This window comes from Antedon mediterranea, chromosome 3, assembly GCF_964355755.1.
Source record: "Antedon mediterranea chromosome 3, ecAntMedi1.1, whole genome shotgun sequence".
NCBI lineage: Eukaryota > Metazoa > Echinodermata > Crinoidea > Comatulida > Antedonidae > Antedon > Antedon mediterranea.
In genome coordinates this window covers 2,020,123-2,040,856 of record NC_092672.1, presented here as the reverse complement: position 1 = coordinate 2,040,856, position 20,734 = coordinate 2,020,123, and the positions used below count along the sequence as shown (strand labels likewise).

Genomic DNA, 20,734 nt, shown 5'->3' with positions numbered 1-20,734 from the left:
AGGAGGATTAAGATATATTTTTCGAAATGAAAATACGCGCGTTAGTACCATACTTCTAGCGCGTCGCGCCTTCTTATTCTGTGCAAATCGCGTTGCTTCTTATTTGGAAAGGCGCGTAAATTCGAATACATAAATAACAACGTGTATTCAATATATTCATGAATACTTGCTTTTGCTACTTATTTTGTTTATCAATTGTCTACCTAGGCCTATTTATTTTCTTATTTTTATTAAACAATCAGTTCAATAATAGTATAACAATGCATCGAGCGTATCAGCCCATCACACCGGCAAATAACAAATTACTCAAGCAAAGATGGGACCAAAGTCGGTTCGACAGGCATCGGCAAAAAGTTCAGAATGGTAATTAATGTATTGTTTATGTTTAAAGCTCTGTCTACATACTCTGTCTCAAACTTTATGTTGAAAAAAAAATGTGATGCGCCCCATATATGGACACTATGGCATCATATCACTACCATATTTGGGCACAACACAGTTTTTTCGTCAAACTTGTTTGACATAACAGAGCTTAAGTAACCTGTTGTAGGCCACCTAGTACTACTGGTAGGGCTAGATATTCTTAGCCACTGACTTTCTAAATTGTATCGATCTTTAATCAATTTGTAAAAAGAATAACAATAACATTGTTTTGATAGCGCAAGCAGTAATTGACAATCGACCCCCACACATATACATGCATCTACATTTGAAACTAAAAAAGCTGCAAATGGAAGAGGAACGAACAGCAATTATTGAACGAGATAATCGGATTCTCCTGGAAAAGATGTGTTACATTATGCGAACAAGAGGGCGTGTTGACAATTACAATGACTACGAACAGAAAAGGTGTGTCTTGATTGAGGGTGTGGTATTATTGTTGTAACTGGGGGATGAAATCAGAAATTGATTAAAATAAAAAATAAAAAAGTTCCTTTAAGAATTACGATGGTGAAGGAGCTTTCTTTCACTCACCAGGCTATGTACTAATACGGGCCTTAGTGTTTATGTAGCCTTAAATTTTACTAAATTATACTAGGCCTATATTGTATTGTAGTTCCTTATTTAATTTGTTATAGAAAAACCTATCGTATGATGATGACGTCATAGTATGTAAATAACGAGGTGCTTAATTAATTGGTTTCTGTCGGCTGGGCGTTGTGGCGTGCGTCTGTAATCCAGTGACTCTGGAAGCCGGGATTGTTGGATGGCATGAGTTCGGGAATCGTGTCGGTCGTTGTTCTATGTCGATTGAACGTCCACGTTAAACTCGGCGTCGATATGGTTGGCCAAGTGGAGGCATGGACAACCAGGTTGACTAAGGAGGAACGTACTGGCCCAGGGTGGCAACACAGCAAGCAAAAGTTCCCACGCGGAGTAGTAACGGGAAAGCGGTCATGAGTAGAATGCGATCGGTAGCCCGAATGATATGGTCAAACACAATTCTTTTATTTTTTCTTTTTTTTTTACTTCAAATAGGCAAATGCCTCAATTTTCAAAAGAACTATTGTTGTCTTTTATTTCATTCTTTTTACATTTTAAAGTAGCATTTTCAAAACAAAATCTTAATAAAAAAAACTTCATCAATATGCTAATACATATTATAGTCCCTGAGCGTAATAAGCAACAACTCGATATAGTGACGTTTTTTATTTTAACTTTAGTAGCAAATACATATGTTATTTCATTATTTTTAATGCAACCATTTTTAGAAAATTCTTTATAGAAAAACCTCCTTATATACCTCGGCGTTGAGAGTCAAAGTAAATGACTCGATCTAGTGACGTTTAAATATTTCGATGACGTGAATAATGACGTCACTCAGTATGTAAATTCAGTATGTAAATAACGAGGTGCTTAATTAATTGGTTTCTGTCGGCTGGGCGTTGTGGCGTGCGTCTGTAATCCAGTGACTCTGGAAGCCGGGATTGTTGGATGACATGAGTTCGGGAATCGTGTCGGTCGTTGTTGTATATCGATTGAACGTCCACGTTAAACTCGGCGTCAATATGGTTGGCCAAGTGGAGGCATGGACAACCAGGTTGACTGAGGAGGAACGTACTGGCCCAGGGTGGCAACACAGCAAGCAAAAGTTCCCACGTGGAGTAGTAACGGGAAAGCGGTCATGAGTAGAATGCGATCGGTAGCCCGAACGATATGGCCAAACACAATTCTTCTTTTTTTTTGGACGAACTTGAAATAGGCCCCGTCCCTCAATCTTAAAGGAACTATTAAGTATTATTGTCTTTTATTTCATTATTTTTACATTTTAAAGTAGAATTTTCAAAAAAAATTCTTAATAGAAAAACGTTATCAATATACCAATACATATTATAGTCCCTGAGCGTAAAAGTAACAACTCGATCTAGTGACGTTTTTTTTTATTTTAACTTTAGTAGTAGGCCTAAATACATATGTTATTTCATTATTTTTATTGCAGCCATGTTTGCAGAAAATTCTTTATTACAAAGCTATCTCAATATACATCGGCGCTGAGCGTAAAATCAAACGAATCGACCAAGTGACGTTTCGATAATTCGATGACGTGTATGACATCACTCAGTATGTAAATTCAGTATGTAAATAACGAGGTGCTTAATTAATTGGTTTCTGTCGGCTGGGCGTTGTGGCGTGCGTCTGTAATCCAGTGACTCTGGAAGCCGGGATTGTTGGATGGCATGAGTTCGGGAATCGTGTCGGTCGTTGTTCTATGTCGATTGAACGTCCACGTTAAACTCGGCGTCGATATGGTTGGCCAAGTGGAGGCATGGACAACCAGGTTGACTAAGGAGGAACGTACTGGCCGAGGGTGGCAACACAGCAAGCAAAAGTTCCCACGTGGAGTAGTAACGGGAAAGCGGTCATGAGTAGAATGCGATCGGTATCCCGAACGATATGGCCAAACACAATTCTTTTTTTTTCTTATTTTTTTTTTTTACTTCAAATAGGCAAATGCCTCAATTTTCAAAAGAACTATTGTTGTCTTTTATTTCATTATTTTTACATTTTAAAGTAGCATTTTCAAAACAAAATCTTAATAAAAAAAAAACTTCATCAATATGCCAATACATATTATAGTCCCTGAGCGTAAAAGCAACAACTCGATATAGTGACGTTTTTTATTTTAACTTTAGTAGCAAATACATATGTTATTTCATTATTTTTAATGCAGCCATTTTTAGAAAATTCATTATAGAAAAACCTCCTTATATACTTCGGCGTTGAGAGTCAAAGTAAATGACTCGATCTAGTGACGTTTAAATATTTCGATGACGTGAATAATGACGTCACTCAGTATGTAAATTCAGTATGTAAATAACGAGGCGCTTAATTAATTGGTTTCTGTCGGCTGGGCGTTGTGGCGTGCGTCTGTAATCCAGTGACTCTGGAAGCCGGGATTGTTGGATGGCATGAGTTCGGGAATCGTGTCGGTCGTTGTTCTATGTCGATTGAACGTCCACGTTAAACAACTCGGCGTCGATATGGTTGGCCAAGTGGAGGCATGGACAACCAGGTTGACTAAGGAGGAACGTACTGGCCGAGGGTGGCAACACAGCAAGCAAAAGTTCCCACGTGGAGTAGTAACGGGAAAGCGGTCATGAGTAGAATGCGATCGGTATCCCGAACGATATGGCCAAACACAATTCTTTTTTTTTCTTATTTTTTTTTTTTACTTCAAATAGGCAAATGCCTCAATTTTCAAAAGAACTATTGTTGTCTTTTATTTCATTATTTTTACATTTTAAAGTAGCATTTTCAAAACAAAATCTTAATAAAAAAAAAACTTCATCAATATGCCAATACATATTATAGTCCCTGAGCGTAAAAGCAACAACTCGATATAGTGACGTTTTTTATTTTAACTTTAGTAGCAAATACATATGTTATTTCATTATTTTTAATGCAGCCATTTTTAGAAAATTCATTATAGAAAAACCTCCTTATATACTTCGGCGTTGAGAGTCAAAGTAAATGACTCGATCTAGTGACGTTTAAATATTTCGATGACGTGAATAATGACGTCACTCAGTATGTAAATTCAGTATGTAAATAACGAGGCGCTTAATTAATTGGTTTCTGTCGGCTGGGCGTTGTGGCGTGCGTCTGTAATCCAGTGACTCTGGAAGCCGGGATTGTTGGATGGCATGAGTTCGGGAATCGTGTCGGTCGTTGTTCTATGTCGATTGAACGTCCACGTTAAACAACTCGGCGTCGATATGGTTGGCCAAGTGGAGGCATGGACAACCAGGTTGACTAAGGAGGAACGTACTGGCCCAGGGTGGCAACACAGCAAGCAAAAGTTCCCACGTGGAGTAGTAACGGGAAAGCGGTCATGAGTAGAATGCGATCGGTAGCCCGAACGATATGGCCAAACACAATTCTTTTTTTCTTCTTTTTTTTTTGGACGAACTTGAAATAGGCCCCGTCCCTTAATCTTAAAAGAACTATTAAGTATTATTGTCTTTTATTTCATTATTTTTACATTTTAAAGTAGAATTTTCCAAAAAAATTCTTAATAGAAAAACGTTATCAATATACCAATACATATTATAGTCCCTGAGCGTAAAAGTAACAAGTCGATGTAGTGACGTTTTTTTTATTTTAACTTTACTAGTAGGCCTAAATTCATATGTTATTTCATTATTTGTATTGCAGCCATGTTTGCAGAAAATTCTTTATACAAAGCTATCTCAATATACATCGGCGCTGAGCGTAAAATCAAACGAATCGACCCAGTGACATTTCGTTAATTCGATGACGTGTATGACGTCACTCAGTATGTAAATTCAGTATGTAAATAACGAGGCGCTTAATTAATTGGTTTCTGTCGGCTGGGCGTTGTGGCGTGCGTCTGTAATCCAGTGACTCTGGAAGCCGGGATTGTTGGATGGCATGAGTTCGGGAATCGTGTCGGTCGTTGTTCTATGTCGATTGAACGTCCACGTTAAACTCGGCGTCGATATGGTTGGCCAAGTGGAGGCATGGACAACCAGGTTGACTAAGGAGGAACGTACTGGCCCAGGGTGGCAACACAGCAAGCAAAAGTTCCCACGTGGAGTATTAACGGGAAAGCGGTCATGAGTAGAATGCGATCGGTAGCCCGAACGATATGGTCAAACACAATTCTTTTATTTTTTATTTTTTTTTTACTTCAAATAGGCAAATGCCTCAATTTTCAAAAGAACTATTGTTGTCTTTTATTTCATTCTTTTTACATTTTAAAGTAGCATTTTCAAAACAAAATCTTAATAAAAAAAACTTCATCAATATGCTAATACATATTATAGTCCCTGAGCGTAAAAGCAACAACTGGATATAGTGACGTTTTTTATTTTAACATTAGTAGCAAATACATATGTTTTTTCATTATTTTTAATGCAGCCATTTTTAGAAAATTCTTTATAGAAAAACCTCCTTATATACCTCGGCGTTGAGAGTCAAAGTAAATGACTCGATCTAGTGACGTTTAAATATTTCGATGACGTGAATAATGACGTCACTCAGTATGTAAATTCAGTATGTAAATAACGAGGCGCTTAATTAATTGGTTTCTGTCGGCTGGGCGTTGTGGCGTGCGTCTGTAATCCAGTGACTCTGGAAGCCGGGATTGTTGGATGGCATGAGTTCGGGAATCGTGTCGGTCGTTGTTCTATGTCGATTGAACGTCCACGTTAAACAACTCGGCGTCGATATGGTTGGCCAAGTGGAGGCATGGACAACCAGGTTGACTAAGGAGGAACGTACTGGCCCAGGGTGGCAACACAGCAAGCAAAAGTTCCTACGCGGAGTAGTAACGGGAAAGCGGTCATAAGTAGAATGCGATCGGTAGCCCGAACGATATGGCCAAACACAATTCTTCTTTTTTTTTGGACGAACTTGAAATAGGCCCCGTCCCTCAATCTTAAAAGAACTATTAAGTATTATTGTCTTTTATTTCATTATTTTTACATTTTAAAGTAGAATTTTCAAAAAAAATTCTTAATAGAAAAACGTTATCAATATACCAATACATATTATAGTCCCTGAGCGTAAAAGTAACAACTCGATCTAGTGACGTTTTTTTTTTATTTTAACTTTAGTAGTAGGCCTAAATACATATGTTATTTCATTATTTTTATTGCAGCCATGTTTGCAGAAAATTCTTTATACAAAGCTATCTCAATATACATCGGCGCTGAGCGTAAAATCAAACGAATCGACCCAGTGACGTTTCGATAATTCGATGACGTGTATGACATCACTCAGTATGTAAATTCACTATGTAAATAACGAGGTGCTTAATTAATTGGTTTCTGTCGGCTGGGCGTTGTGGCGTTCGTCTGTAATCCAGTGACTCTGGAAGCCGGGATTGTTGGATGGCATGAGTTCGAGAATCGTGTCGGTCGTTGTTCTATGTCGATTGAACGTCCACGTTAAACTCGGCGTCGATATGGTTGGCCAAGTGGAGGCATGGACAACCAGGTTGACTAAGGAGGAACGTACTGGCCCAGGGTGGCAACACAGCAAGCAAAAGTTCCCACGTGGAGTAGTAACGGGAAAGCGGTCATGAGTAGAATGCGATCGGTATCCCGAACGATATGGCCAAACACAATTCTTTTTTTTTCTTATTTTTTTTTACTTCAAATAGGCAAATGCCTCAATTTTCAAAAGAACTATTGTTGTCTTTTATTTCATTCTTTTTACATTTTAAAGTAGCATTTTCAAAACAAAATCTTAATAAAAAAAACTTCATCAATATGCTAATACATATTATAGTCCCTGAGCGTAATAAGCAACAACTCGATATAGTGACGTTTTTTATTTTAACTTTAGTAGCAAATACATATGTTATTTCATTATTTTTAATGCAACCATTTTTAGAAAATTCTTTATAGAAAAACCTCCTTATATACCTCGGCGTTGAGAGTCAAAGTAAATGACTCGATCTAGTGACGTTTAAATATTTCGATGACGTGAATAATGACGTCACTCAGTATGTAAATTCAGTATGTAAATAACGAGGCGCTTAATTAATTGGTTTCTGTCGGCTGGGCGTTGTGGCGTGCGTCTGTAATCCAGTGACTCTGGAAGCCGGGATTGTTGGATGGCATGAGTTCGGGAATCGTGTCGGTCGTTGTTCTATGTCGATTGAACGTCCACGTTAAACAACTCGGCGTCGATATGGTTGGCCAAGTGGAGGCATGGACAACCAGGTTGACTAAGGAGGAACGTACTGGCCCAGGGTGGCAACACAGCAAGCAAAAGTTCCCACGCGGAGTAGTAACGGGAAAGCGGTCATGAGTAGAATGCGATCGGTAGCCCGAACGATATGGCCAAACACAATTCTTTTTTTCTTCTTTTTTTTTTTGGACGAACTTGAAATAGGCCCGTCCCTCAATCTTAAAAGAACTATTAAGTATTATTGTCTTTTATTTCATTATTTTTACATTTTAAAGTAGAATTTTCAAAACAAAATCTTAATAAAAAAAACTTCATCAATATGCCAATACATAAATTATAGTCCCTGAGCGTGAAAGCAACAACTCGATATAGTGACGTTTTTTTATTTTAACTTTAGAAGCAAATACATATGTTATTTCATTATTTTTATTGCATCCATTTGTAGAAAATTCTTTATAGAAAAACCTCCTTAATATACCTCGGCGTTGAGCGTCAAAGTAAATGACTCGATCTTATAGTGACGTTTAAATATTTCGATGACGTGAATAATGACGTCATTCAGTATGTGAATTCAGTATGTAAATAACGAGGCGCTAAATTAATTGGTTTCTGTCGGCTGGGCGTTGTGGCGTGCGTCTGTAATCCAGTGACTCTGGAAGCCGGGATTGTCGGATGGCATGAGTTTGGGTATCGTGTCGGTCGTTGTTGTATATCGATTGAACGTCCACGTTAAACTCGGCGTCGATATGGTTGGCCAAGTGGAGGCATGGACAACCAGGTTGACTAAGGAGGAACGTACTGGCCCAGGGTGGCAACACAGCAAGCAAAAGTTCCCACGTGGAGTAGTAACGGGAAAGCGGTCATGAGTAGAATGCGAACGGTATCCCGAACGATATGGCCAAACACAATTCTTTTTTTTATTATTTTTTTTTTACTTCAAATAGGCAAATGCCTCAATTTTCAAAAGAACTAATATTGTCTTTTATTTCATTCTTTTTACATTTTAAAGTAGAATTTTCAAAACAAAATCTTAATAAAAAAAAACTTCATCAATATGCTAATACATATTATAGTCCCTGGGCGTAAAAGCAACAACTCGATATAGTGACGTTTTTTATTTTAACTTTAGTAGCAAATACATATGTTATTTCATTATTTTTATTGCATCCATTTGTAGAAAATTCTTTATAGAAAAACCTCCTTAATATACCTCGGCGTTGAGCGTCAAAGTAAATGACTCGATCTTATAGTGACGTTTAAATATTTCGATGACGTGAATAATGACGTCACTCAGTATGTAAATTCAGTATGTAAATAACGAGGCGCTTAATTAATTGGTTTCTGTCGGCTGGGCGTTGTGGCGTGCGTCTGTAATCCAGTGACTCTGGAAGCCGGGATTGTTGGATGACATGAGTTCGGGAATCGTGTCGGTCGATGTTCTATGTCGATTGAACGTCCACGTTAAACAACTCGGCGTCGATATGGTTGGCTAAGTGGAGGCATGGACAACCAGGTTGACTAAGGAGGAACGTACTTGCCCAGGGTGGCAACACAGCAAGCAAAAGTTCCCACGTGGAGTAGTAACGGGAAAGCGGTCATGAGTAGAATGCGATCGGTAGCCCGAACGATATGGCCAAACACAATTCTTTTTTTCTTCTTTTTTTTTTTGGACGAACTTGAAATAGGCCCCGTCTCTCAATCTTAAAAGAACTATTAAGTATTATTGTCTTTTATTTCATTATTTTTACATTTTAAAGTAGAATTTTCCAAAAAAATTCTTAATAGAAAAACGTTATCAATATACCACTACATATTATAGTCCCTGAGCATAAAAGTAACAAGTCGATCTAGTGACGTTTTTTTTATTTTAACTTTACTAGTAGGCCTAAATACATATGTTATTTCATTATTTTTATTGCAGCCATGTTTGCAGAAAATTCTTTATACAAAGCTATCTCAATATACATCGGCGCTGAGCGTAAAATCAAACGAATCGACCCAGTGACATTTCGATAATTCGATGACGTGTATGACGTCACTCAGTATGTAAATTCAGTATGTAAATAACGAGGCGCTTAATTAATTGGTTTCTGTCGGCTGGGCGTTGTGGCGTGCGTCTGTAATCCAGTGACTCTGGAAGCCGGGATTGTTGGATGGCATGAGTTCGGGAATCGTGTCGGTCGTTGTTCTATGTCGATTGAACGTCCACGTTAAACTCGGCGTCGATATGGTTGGCCAAGTGGAGGCATGGACAACCAGGTTGACTAAGGAGGAACGTACTGGCCCAGGGAGGCAACACAGCAAGCAAAAGTTCCCACGTGGAGTAGTAACGGGAAAGCGGTCATGAGTAGAATGCGATCGGTATCCCGAACGATATGGCCAAACACAATTCTTTTTTTTTCTTATTTTTTTTTTACTTCAAATAGGCAAATGCCTCAATTTTCAAAAGAACTATTGTTGTCTTTTATTTCATTATTTTTACATTTTAAAGTAGCATTTTCAAAACAAAATCTTAATAAAAAAAAAACTTCATCAATATGCCAATACATATTATAGTCCCTGAGCGTAAAAGCAACAACTCGATATAGTGACGTTTTTTATTTTAACTTTAGAAGCAAATACATATGTTATTTCATTATTTTTAATGCAGCCATTTTTAGAAAATTCATTATAGAAAAACCTCCTTATATACTTCGGCGTTGAGAGTCAAAGTAAATGACTCGATCTAGTGACGTTTAAATATTTCGATGACGTGAATAATGACGTCACTCAGTATGTAAATTCAGTATGTAAATAACGAGGCGCTTAATTAATTGGTTTCTGTCGGCTGGGCGTTGTGGCGTGCGTCTGTAATCCAGTGACTCTGGAAGCCGGGATTGTTGGATGGCATGAGTTTGGGTATCGTGTCGGTCGTTGTTGTATATCGATTGAACGTCCACGTTAAACTCGGCGTCGATATGGTTGGCCAAGTGGAGGCATGGACAACCAGGTTGACTAAGGAGGAACGTACTGGCCCAGGGTGGCAACACAGCAAGCAAAACTTCCCACGTGGAGTAGCCCGAATGATATGGTCAAACACAATTCTTTATTTATTTTTTTTTTTTTTACTTCAAATAGGCAAATGCCTCAATTTTCAAAAGAACTATTCTTGTCTTTTATTTCATTCTTTTTACATTTTAAAGTAGCATTTTCAAAACAAAATCTTAATAAAAAAAACTTCATCAATATGCCAATACATATTATAGTCCCTGAGCGTGAAAGCAACAACTCGATATAGTGACGTTTTTTATTTTAACTTTAGAAGCAAATACATATGTTATTTCATTATTTTTATTGCATCCATTTGTAGAAAATTCTTTATAGAAAAACCTCCTTAATATACCTCGGCGTTGAGCGTCAAAGTAAATGACTCGATCTTATAGTGACGTTTAAATATTTCGATGACGTGAATAATGACGTCATTCAGTATGTGAATTCAGTATGTAAATAACGAGGCGCTAAATTAATTGGTTTCTGTCGGCTGGGCGTTGTGGCGTGCGTCTGTAATCCAGTGACTCTGGAAGCCGGGATTGTCGGATGGCATGAGTTCGGGAATCGTGTCGGTCGTTGTTGTATATCGATTGAACGTCCACGTTAAACTCGGCGTCGATATGGTTGGCCAAGTGGAGGCATGGACAACCAGGTTGACTAAGGAGGAACGTACTGGCCCAGGGTGGCAACACAGCAAGCAAAAGTTCCCACGTGGAGTAGTAACGGGAAAGCGGTCATGAGTAGAATGCGAACGGTATCCCGAACGATATGGTCAAACACAATTTTTTTTTTATTATTTTTTTTTTACTTCAAATAGGCAAATGCCTCAATTTTCAAAAGAACTAATATTGTCTTTTATTTCATTCTTTTTACATTTTAAAGTAGCATTTTCAAAACAAAATCTTAATAAAAAAAAACTTCATCAATATGCTAATACATATGTCCCTGAGCGTAAAAGCAACAACTCGATATAGTGACTTTTTTTATTTTAACTTTAGTAGCAAATACATATGTTATTTCATTATTTTTATTGCATCCATTTGTAGAAAATTCTTTATAGAAAAACCTCCTTAATATACCTCGGCGTTGAGCGTCAAAGTAAATGATTCGATCTAGTGACGTTTAAATATTTCGATGACGTGAATAATGACGTCACTCAGTATGTAAATTCACTATGTAAATAACGAGGTGCTTAATTAATTGGTTTCTGTCGGCTGGGCGTTGTGGCGTGCGTCTGTAATCCAGTGACTCCGGAAGCCGGGATTGTTGGATGACATGAGTTCGGGAATCGTGTCGGTCGTTGTTCTATGTCGATTGAACGTCCACGTTAAACAACTCGGCGTCGATATGGTTGGCCAAGTGGAGGCATGGACAACCAGGTTGACTAAGGAGGAACGTACTGGCCCAGGGTGGCAACACAGCAAGCAAAAGTTCCCACGTGGAGTAGTAACGGGAAAGCGGTCATGAGTAGAATGCGATCGGTAGCCCGAACGATATGGCCAAACACAATTCTTTTTTTCTTCTTTTTTTTTTTTTTGGACGAACTTGAAATAGGCCCGTCCCTCAATCTTAAAAGAACTATTAAGTATTATTGTCTTTTATTTCATTATTTTTACATTTTAAAGTAGAATTTTCCAAAAAAATTCTTAATAGAAAAACGTTATCAATATACCAATACATATTATAGTCCCTGAGCGTAAAAGTAACAACTCGATCTAGTGACATTTTTTTAAATTTTAACTTTACTAGTAGGCCTAAATACATATGTTATTTCATTATTTTTATTGCAGCCATGTTTGCAGAAAATTCTTTATACAAAGCTATCTCAATATACATCGGCGCTGAGCGTAAAATCAAACGAATCGACCCAGTGACATTTCGATAATTCGATGACGTGTATGACGTTACTCAGTATGTAAATAACGAGGTGCTTAATTAATTGGTTTCTGTCGGCTGGGCGTTGTGGCGTGCGTCTGTAATCCAGTGACTCTGGAAGCCGGGATTGTTGGATGGCATGAGTTCGGGAATCGTGTCGGTCGTTGTTCTATGTCGATTGAACGTCCACGTTAAACTCGGCGTCGATATGGTTGGCCAAGTGGAGGCATGGACAACCAGGTTGACTAAGGAGGAACGTACTGGCCCAGGGTGGCAACACAGCAAGCAAAAGTTCCCACGTGGAGTAGTAACGGGAAAGCGGTCATTCGTAGAATACGATCGGTAGCCCGAACGATATGGCCAAACACAATTCTTTTATTTTTTCTTTTTTTTTTACTTCAAATAGGCAAATGCCTCAATTTTCAAAAGAACTATTCTTGTCTTTTATTTCATTCTTTTTACATTTTAAAGTAGCATTTTCAAAACAAAATCTTAATAAAAAAACTTCATCAATATGCCAATACATATTATAGTCCCTGAGCGTAAAAGCAGCAACTCGATATAGTGACGTTTTTTATTTTAACTTTAGTAGCAAATACATATGTTATTTCGTTATTTTTAATGCAACCATTTTTAGAAATTTTTTTATAGAAAACCCTCCTTAATATACGTCGGCGTTGAGCGTCAAAGTAAATGATTCGATCTAGTGACGTTTAAATATTTCGATGACGTGAATAATGACGTCACTCAGTATGTAAATTCAGTATGTAAATAACGAGGCGCTTAATTAATTGGTTTCTGTCGGCTGGGCGTTGTGGCGTGCGTCTGTAATCCAGTGACTCTGGAAGCCGGGATTGTTGGATGGCATGAGTTCGGGAATCGTGTCGGTCGTTGTTCTATGTCGATTGAACGTCCACGTTAAACAACTTGGCGTCGATATGGTTGGCTAAGTGGAGGCATGGACAACCAGGTTGACTAAGGAGGAACGTACTGGCCCAGGGTGGCAACACAGCAAGCAAAAGTTCCCACGCGGAGTAGTAACGGGAAAGCGGTCATGAGTAGAATTCGATCGGTAGCCCGAACGATATGGCCAAACACAATTCTTTTTTTCTTTTTTTTTTTTTTTTGGACGAACTTGAAATAGGCCCCGTCCCTCAATCTTAAAAGAACTATTAAGTATTATTGTCTTTTATTTCATTATTTTTACATTTTAAAGTAGAATTTTCAAAAAAAATTCTTAATAGAAAAACGTTATCAATATACCAATACATATTATAGTCCCTGAGCGTAAAAGTAACAACTCGATCTAGTGCCGTTTTTTTTTATTTTAACTTTACTAGTAGGCCTAAATACATATGTTATTTCATTATTTTTATTGCAGCCATGTTTGCAGAAAATTCTTTATACAAAGCTATCTCAATATACATCAGCGCTGAGCGTAAAATCAAACGAATCGACCCAGTGACCTTTCGATAATTCGATGACGTGTATGACGTCACTCAGTATGTAAATTCAGTATGTAAATAACGAGGTGCTTAATTAATTGGTTTCTGTCGGCTGGGCGTTGTGGCGTGCGTCTGTAATCCAGTGACTCGGGAAGCCGGGATTGTTGGATGGCATGAGTTCGGGAATCGTGTCGGTCGTTGTTCTATGTCGATTGAACGTCCACGTTAAACTCGGCGTCGATATGGTTGGCCAAGTGGAGGCATGGACAACCAGGTTGACTAAGGAGGAACGTACTGGCCCAGGGTGGCAACACAGCAAGCAAAAGTTCCCACGTGGAGTATTAACGGGAAAGCGGTCATGAGTAGAATGCGATCGGTAGCCCGAACGATATGGTCAAACACAATTCTTTTATTTTTTTATTTTTTTTTACTTCAAATAGGCAAATGCCTCAATTTTCAAAAGAACTATTGTTGTCTTTTATTTCATTCTTTTTACATTTTAAAGTAGCATTTTCAAAACAAAATCTTAATAAAAAAAACTTCATCAATATGCCAATACATATTATAGTTCCTGAGAGTAACTCGAAAAACGCAAAAGTTCCCACGTGGAGTAGTAACGGGAAAGCGGTCATGAATAGAATGCGATTGGTAGCCCGAACGATATGGCCAAACACAATTCTTTTTTTTAACGATCAATTTCGCTATGTTAAATAGTTTTTTTTTTTCATATTTTTTTTTGTGTTCACACATTTATTCATGATTCATCTTTAAAGCTTATTTTTTAACAATTTGAATCATATTTTAATAATAATAATATCCTTATTTTAATTGCCACAACCTCATCCAATACGTGATTTATCATTTATTATGAAATGACGTCACTAAGTATGTAAATAACCAGGTGCAGTCGTGAGATAGCTTTCACGAGTAGAATGCGATCCGTAACAATAACACGCTTTTATTCATTCTTATTATTTCGTCGAAGTTGCGTGTCATTATTTCATGTCCAGTATCTCTTTTTAAAGTTTGAATAAAACGAAGCGTCAGCGAGAATTACTGCGGGTCACTCACGAAAATCAAGCTATACTGAAGCGGATCTTCTCTAAAGAGGCACACTATAGCCATCTAAAATGGGAACACGAATGGGAGGTAAGCATTGGTATCTTTTTGTTAATGTTGACAAAACACGCACAGACAAAATTGTACATAATGTTTGAAACAAATGGAATGTTTGATGGTTGATTGTTTGCAGCAACGATGACGTAACAATACACAATGAACTTAATTGTTTCTAATTGTTTACAATTTATTATTCAACCTGTTAGTGGCGGTTTCATCGCTGTTGGTTGACAACTGAATAAAAAAAAAAAAAAAAAAACTTTATTGTTTTATCAACCATTATTATAAAAGTTGTGTGTGTAGTAACACTGTACGTTTTGAGAGGGTTTGTGTCACTATTCATTGGGTCGCAACGTATGGACTGCCGGCCGCAAGCGATGGATCATTGGAATTATCGCTTTTAATTTGTCATTACCACTCTTGAGTCGCACGCGTGTGCGTCATTTATTGCATTCTACAATTTATTTTATTTTAATATATTCCATCATATTTCCAGCGCCCGTGTGCTCTTGGGGTCCTCAACACTAACTGAGACAAGTATTATTAACAGGGATTCATGTGCATTAATCGGCGTATTCGCCGCGAGATTCTCTCGCAAACTTTCTTTGTGGATCACTGATTTTCTACTAATAAAACTGCGCGGGCGCAAAGTCACGGAGTCACTGATAACCAATGAGATTAAGCCCAGCAAGTTGACATAATGATGCCCACGGCGTCGAGACTGTCGGCAAGTGCAACACAAAAGAAAATCATACTAGTTTCGAATCCCTTGCTATTGTGATCTCAGACACAAACCAAACTTTAAATAATGTATTGTGCGCGCGCGAGTATGCAACTTATAGTTCTTATACAATTTTCATTTTTTAGAAACTTATGATAATTGTCAGTGCGTACTATTTCGAAAACTGTTTAATGTCATTATAGTAAATCATAGTGGTTAATGCATCTCTGTTGATTTACAGTTAAACAAAAAGTACATGGCAAACATAGCAAAGTATCCGCAATCGTATACCGTCTATATGCCGTGGAAAACTAACGATAGTTCCGTAGATCGTATGAATAACAAGAGCATTATATCAGCCAACCAAATGCAGGTATGTAATAGAAAAATTTATCATACAAATCATATACAGTATCTCGATTTAATTCATAAAAATGTTGGAATATCACTAAAGAAGCTTGTTGTTTAATTTATAACGGGCCTTTTGGGACTTCCAGATTGTGTGCGAATCTCGTGGATCTTGGGATATTTTCAGAATTTGTGTACGAGATTCATTATTTTAGAAAACTTCTGAAACTTTATGGAAAACAATAGGATTATTTTATAAAACTTTTCCAACTTTAAAAAAGAATTGGGAGACTTTAGAAAACTTGGGAGACTTCAGAAAACATGAGACTTTAGAAAACTTGGGAGACATTAGAAAACTTGGAAAACTTCCGAAAACTTGGGAAACTTTAGAAAACTTGCGGACTTTAGAAAACTTTAGGTAACGTGCGAAACATTAACAACTTTAGACAATTTAGAAAAGTTATAAGTTGTTTGTTTTTTTCTTACAGAACCAATCAGTTGTACGAAGCAGATCTATCATCGAAAGTATGTAAAAGAGCACATTAATATTTAAATCATTTTACTAGAAATTCACATAAATAATTGTATATCAATCATATATCCAAAAATTAAATGCTGATTCAAAGACAACCGTTTTTCTGTTTTTTTTCTTTATTTAAAAACCAATTAAGAAATGAACATTTTCCACAAAATTCAGCATATTGAGACGACATTGTTTGTGGAATTCGGTATATAAATTAACATTCATTAACATGAACACAATTGGATTGTTTCTTTTAAATTACTTAAAAGTAGCCCTTTCCCTTAAATCATTATCACCATGAGCAAATGGGCAGGTGTGATCTTTACGCGGGCATCCATCTGGATGGTTGCTATGAAACCAGCAATGTTTCGTTTTAAATAATAATTCCTTATCTTGTATATTCTTGAGAGATGCATGTGCTTTGCCAGGTTCATTTTCACGGTTTGCCCAATCACGGATTTTAACAGTATTGCCAGAAACTGAAAAGTAATGCAAAAACAGTTTAAATGTAGAAAGTAACAGCATGGCCACTTTCTTAAATAATACTTGTTTTAATTATTTACATTATGGAAAATAATTCAAACTGACCTTCAAAAACTTGGTTAGCATTTTTCAAGAGAGTTTTCAAACCCCCACATTCTTGCTTTAGTTTCTTCAAAGTATCAGAGCCAAGAAAACTCGCGACTGCCGATAGATAGAGTTCACCTAAGGAAGAACAAAAAATACCTTCAAATGTCAAGGCATTTTAAAGAGAGTCTGAACTTCATGAACAATATCCATGATCGTATTTGAAGAAACATTTTATTAGAATTTGTTAATTTATTCTAAGCCTCAATTGCATTGATCATCTTTTGACAATTTCCTGGTTTCCCAGAGTCTGATTTTATTTTGAATAGTAGGAAAGAATTTGGACATTTGGACCGTTACAAAAATGCTGGTTTTGGGAGAGAGTTCGCAATATTCTCTAGTAATTGCAAGTAAATTATGGTAGTGTATTTATTCCAAATTATGATTATTTGTACCTCCTCTCCTCCATTCTTTTACAACAGTTTGAGTGTCATCTTCAAAACTGTGAGTGTCAGTCGCAGGAGTGGCACTTGCTGGAGTGTCATCAAGACTATCATTGTCAGTAAGACTGGTATCTTTCACTAGAGTATCACTTCTTAGCTGCACTCCACCCTCTTCAAGTAACTTTAAGGCAACTTTATTGACTATTTCTTGTCTGAGATCTCGACAGACTGTAGCACAGTTTCTAACACGTTCTACCTTTTCCCGTGCTGTGAAACCCTGAACCCAATTCTTTGAATCGTCACCACAAGTTGTTTTATCATGTTGATCGATACGTTGTATCTTTTGGCAACTAACGTTTTGCGTCTCGTCCAGTTCTCTCTTTATCCTATATGAATCACTCGACTCTGATTCACAAATAACTTGCATATTATTTGAATAATCAGTTTTCTTTGTGGATGACCTTTTTTCAATAAGTTCTTTTATCTTTGAATCAATTTTCTTTTGTTCTTCTTGTTTGTATGTACGGGTTTTTCCAACATGGCATATCTAAGAAAGAATGAATCTATATAGTATGAAGTAGAATAGTAAACAACTATCCTAAAAGCAGACACTATTGTGCTGTGTTATGATGATCATTTTTCTGAAAACTCCACCTCCAAAAATTGATTCCTTTAAAAAAGTGTTTCTTGATGATTTATTGGTATTTAATTTGTTGATCTTGTTGTTTGAGATGATTTGTTTTTATTTTGCTAATGACAATCTGACTGTCTTTTTCTACAATCATAATCATTCATAGTTTAGCTATTTTAATTTTTTCAACATTTTTAAACAAACCCTTTTAGTTGATGGGATTCGCAGCCTGTCTTCAAGAACTGTAAAACCGCATATTTGGCCGATCTCAAACACAAAATCTAGATACGCTCTGTACTGCCCTTGGTTTGAGTTAACGCGTGCAAACTTGCGATTAAAATCGTGAAAACAGCACGGTAGAACAAAGTATCTAGTGTTGAAAGATGACCTACAAAATAAATGACAAAATACAGCAGTTATTTTGATTTATTGCTGAATGTTACATTTTGAGATATTTTTCTCACACTCACAGTGAGGAATGAATAAAGAGCTTTAGAATTTCTCTTGACCTGACCTGGAAGCAATAACTGGTATCCATGGAGTCAGCTCATCTGAATGGTTACCAATTAGCCAATCATATTCTGGGAATAGATTACTGTCTGATGGAGTGATAGCAGATTCTTCTAAACAAGTTTCTTCTCCATACAGATCCCATATTTTCCTTTTGCGTAAATCAACTCCTTTTCCACGATGCTAAAAAAAACAGAATTTAAAAATTAAGAAATCTTTTACAAATCAAAGTCATTACTGTAGATGTATGAATTTACTACTAGTATGAGTAAATGTTAGCTTGGTGGTTGGTCACATTGAGATTCCAGGGGTGTAGGTTATGTACTGTTTTAGCGAGTGAGTGGCCAAGCGGTTAAGACAGAAGAACCGTAATACCTTTGTAAGGATTCGAGCCTTACTCGCTCCATGGTTCTTGTGGTAGAACGAGTCTTCTCGGAAAAAGACTATAAACCATAGGTCCAGTGTACACATCTGGCTCATGAACACCTAGTACATCTTTCGAGATGAGTAGGGGTTACCCCGGTGTACTAGTATACACACAAACACTTATCATAACTTATCAAGATTGTCAGCATACGCTGTTTAGGCTCAGCTTCTATAACTAACATTTTTAGTTGGATGCTGTTGTCTTTTATTTATCAGATATATTACTATGTACCTCTGTACACTTACTCCTTCGCAAGTCAGAATATGAACTAATAATCCATTACCGCATCCAAGATCAATGAAAGACTGTGGGGTCGTTAACCCTAGCTCGTCCGTTTCCTGCCGCCACAACGTGAGGATGTATGCTGCTATGGCAACATCTTCATAAACAAATTTTTGGGGATCAGTCACCTCTGTCCACAGCTTAAAGACCAAACGAAAATTAAATATTAAGAATAGAAGTAGAAATTTATGAACTTTTACGAAAACATACTTGAAAGGAAAAGAGTGCCACACTTTTATAAGTTTATTAACTCTCCAAGTTGTAAAAGATTTTAATTAATTTAACTCGCACAACAAATAGTTCATCCATCGTAGAAATAAATTTACCTTTACAAACTTGGCACCATATTTTTGCTTCAGTTCGGCGTACAACTTGCTGTATTTGTCCATAGCAACTAAGGATGTAAATTGGTTGCCAGAATCTTCATTGTTTTCGGTGGCCCACTTTATCAATTTTGGCAACAGTTGATTTTTCAACCACGGTATAGAAGGTCGTGCAAAACTACTTGTGGCGGAGATGCTATAGTCTTGTCCAACGAACAATTTCAGGCTAAAAATAAAATGTTTTATTTTATCATAATTTAGTTATTATTTTTTCAAAAATTCTGATCACACTGTCATCATCATCATAATTTAAGTACCTTTGATTTTGTTATGAAAAAAACCAACCAAAAATGGGTTTAAAAAAAATTGGGTATAGCATAAAGCTCTGTCTACACTATCAAACTAGTTTGACAAAAAAAAGTGTGATGTGCCCAAATATGGTATTGATATGACATCATCATGTCCATTATGGGCATTTTTTTGTCACAAAGTTTGATAGTGTAGATAAGCCGGTAAATATATTTTTAAAATTGTATGTTATTGTATAAGGTCTTTTTAATACCTATGATCACTTTCGTTAAACTCTATCTTGTAACCTGTATTGTTTATTAGATTCTCGCAACCCAAAGATGGTATTGACGCACTCGGGTTTTCCAGAGGAATAAATATAACAGTTGCTGATGAATTATCTGAAAAAAAATTGAAAGTTATTGGAATAATTGTAAAAAGTAGTATCTTATTCTTGTGTGAAAATAACTTTAAATAAAGTAATTTCATTTTGATCACCATGACAACATTTAGCAATTTGTTCATACCAATAACAATAATTTCATTGACAGTTTCATTTCTTCTGTTACGTGGTAAAAGTTTGCGGAGACAACATTCAACACATTTACTGTCATTGCTAGAATTGTCTTGTACCGCTGTACATTCTGCATCAGAATTTATACAGCCTTCTAGAAATGTTAATAATTTCGTGTTTGGAATCTCTTTTCTCCATAACATTTGAGATGTACAGATTCGTCTATTCAAAACATGAGGTTTCATGAGCCACACATCCACAGCTTTACAAAAGTCATTAAAACTACAAGAACAACTATTATTTGTTTCGATTAAATTCCATTTGAAATCAAACAAATTTAAATTCATCTTTAACATTTCCTTCGAAGTGGCAACAATTTCAATTTAGGTAATGATTTAACCAAAATAAATCAAACAGAGAGGTATAATAGAGCATCTCTCTCTAGCACATGCAGTTCTTTCTTCTGATTGTTATGACTCGATGTGTTTTTAATAACTTAACCCCGGAAGAAGTTGAACATTTTGTCA

At 36.7% G+C, this 20,734-nt stretch overlaps 2 protein-coding genes across 2 annotated transcripts; one reads left to right on the top strand and one right to left on the bottom strand.

Moving 5' to 3' along the window:
• Positions 1-150: 150 nt before the first annotated feature.
• LOC140044491 (sperm axonemal maintenance protein CFAP97D1-like) lies at positions 151-16,321 on the top strand. Its single transcript, XM_072089020.1, has 5 exons — positions 151-363; positions 660-849; positions 14,537-14,660; positions 15,593-15,724; positions 16,188-16,321. The coding sequence occupies exons 1-5, from the start codon at positions 159-161 to the stop codon at positions 16,230-16,232; spliced, it is 696 nt and encodes a 231-aa protein (XP_071945121.1). The 5' UTR covers positions 151-158; the 3' UTR covers positions 16,233-16,321.
• A 45-nt stretch (positions 16,322-16,366) lies between these two features.
• On the bottom strand, positions 16,367-20,683 carry LOC140044476 (probable tRNA (uracil-O(2)-)-methyltransferase). Its single transcript, XM_072088996.1, has 9 exons — positions 20,221-20,683; positions 19,968-20,094; positions 19,409-19,631; positions 19,046-19,222; positions 18,378-18,556; positions 18,068-18,251; positions 17,245-17,779; positions 16,811-16,927; positions 16,367-16,701 (listed from the first exon to the last, which is right to left on the bottom strand). The coding sequence occupies exons 1-9, from the start codon at positions 20,561-20,563 to the stop codon at positions 16,481-16,483; spliced, it is 2,106 nt and encodes a 701-aa protein (XP_071945097.1). The 5' UTR covers positions 20,564-20,683; the 3' UTR covers positions 16,367-16,480.
• Between the last annotated feature and the right edge of the window lie 51 nt (positions 20,684-20,734).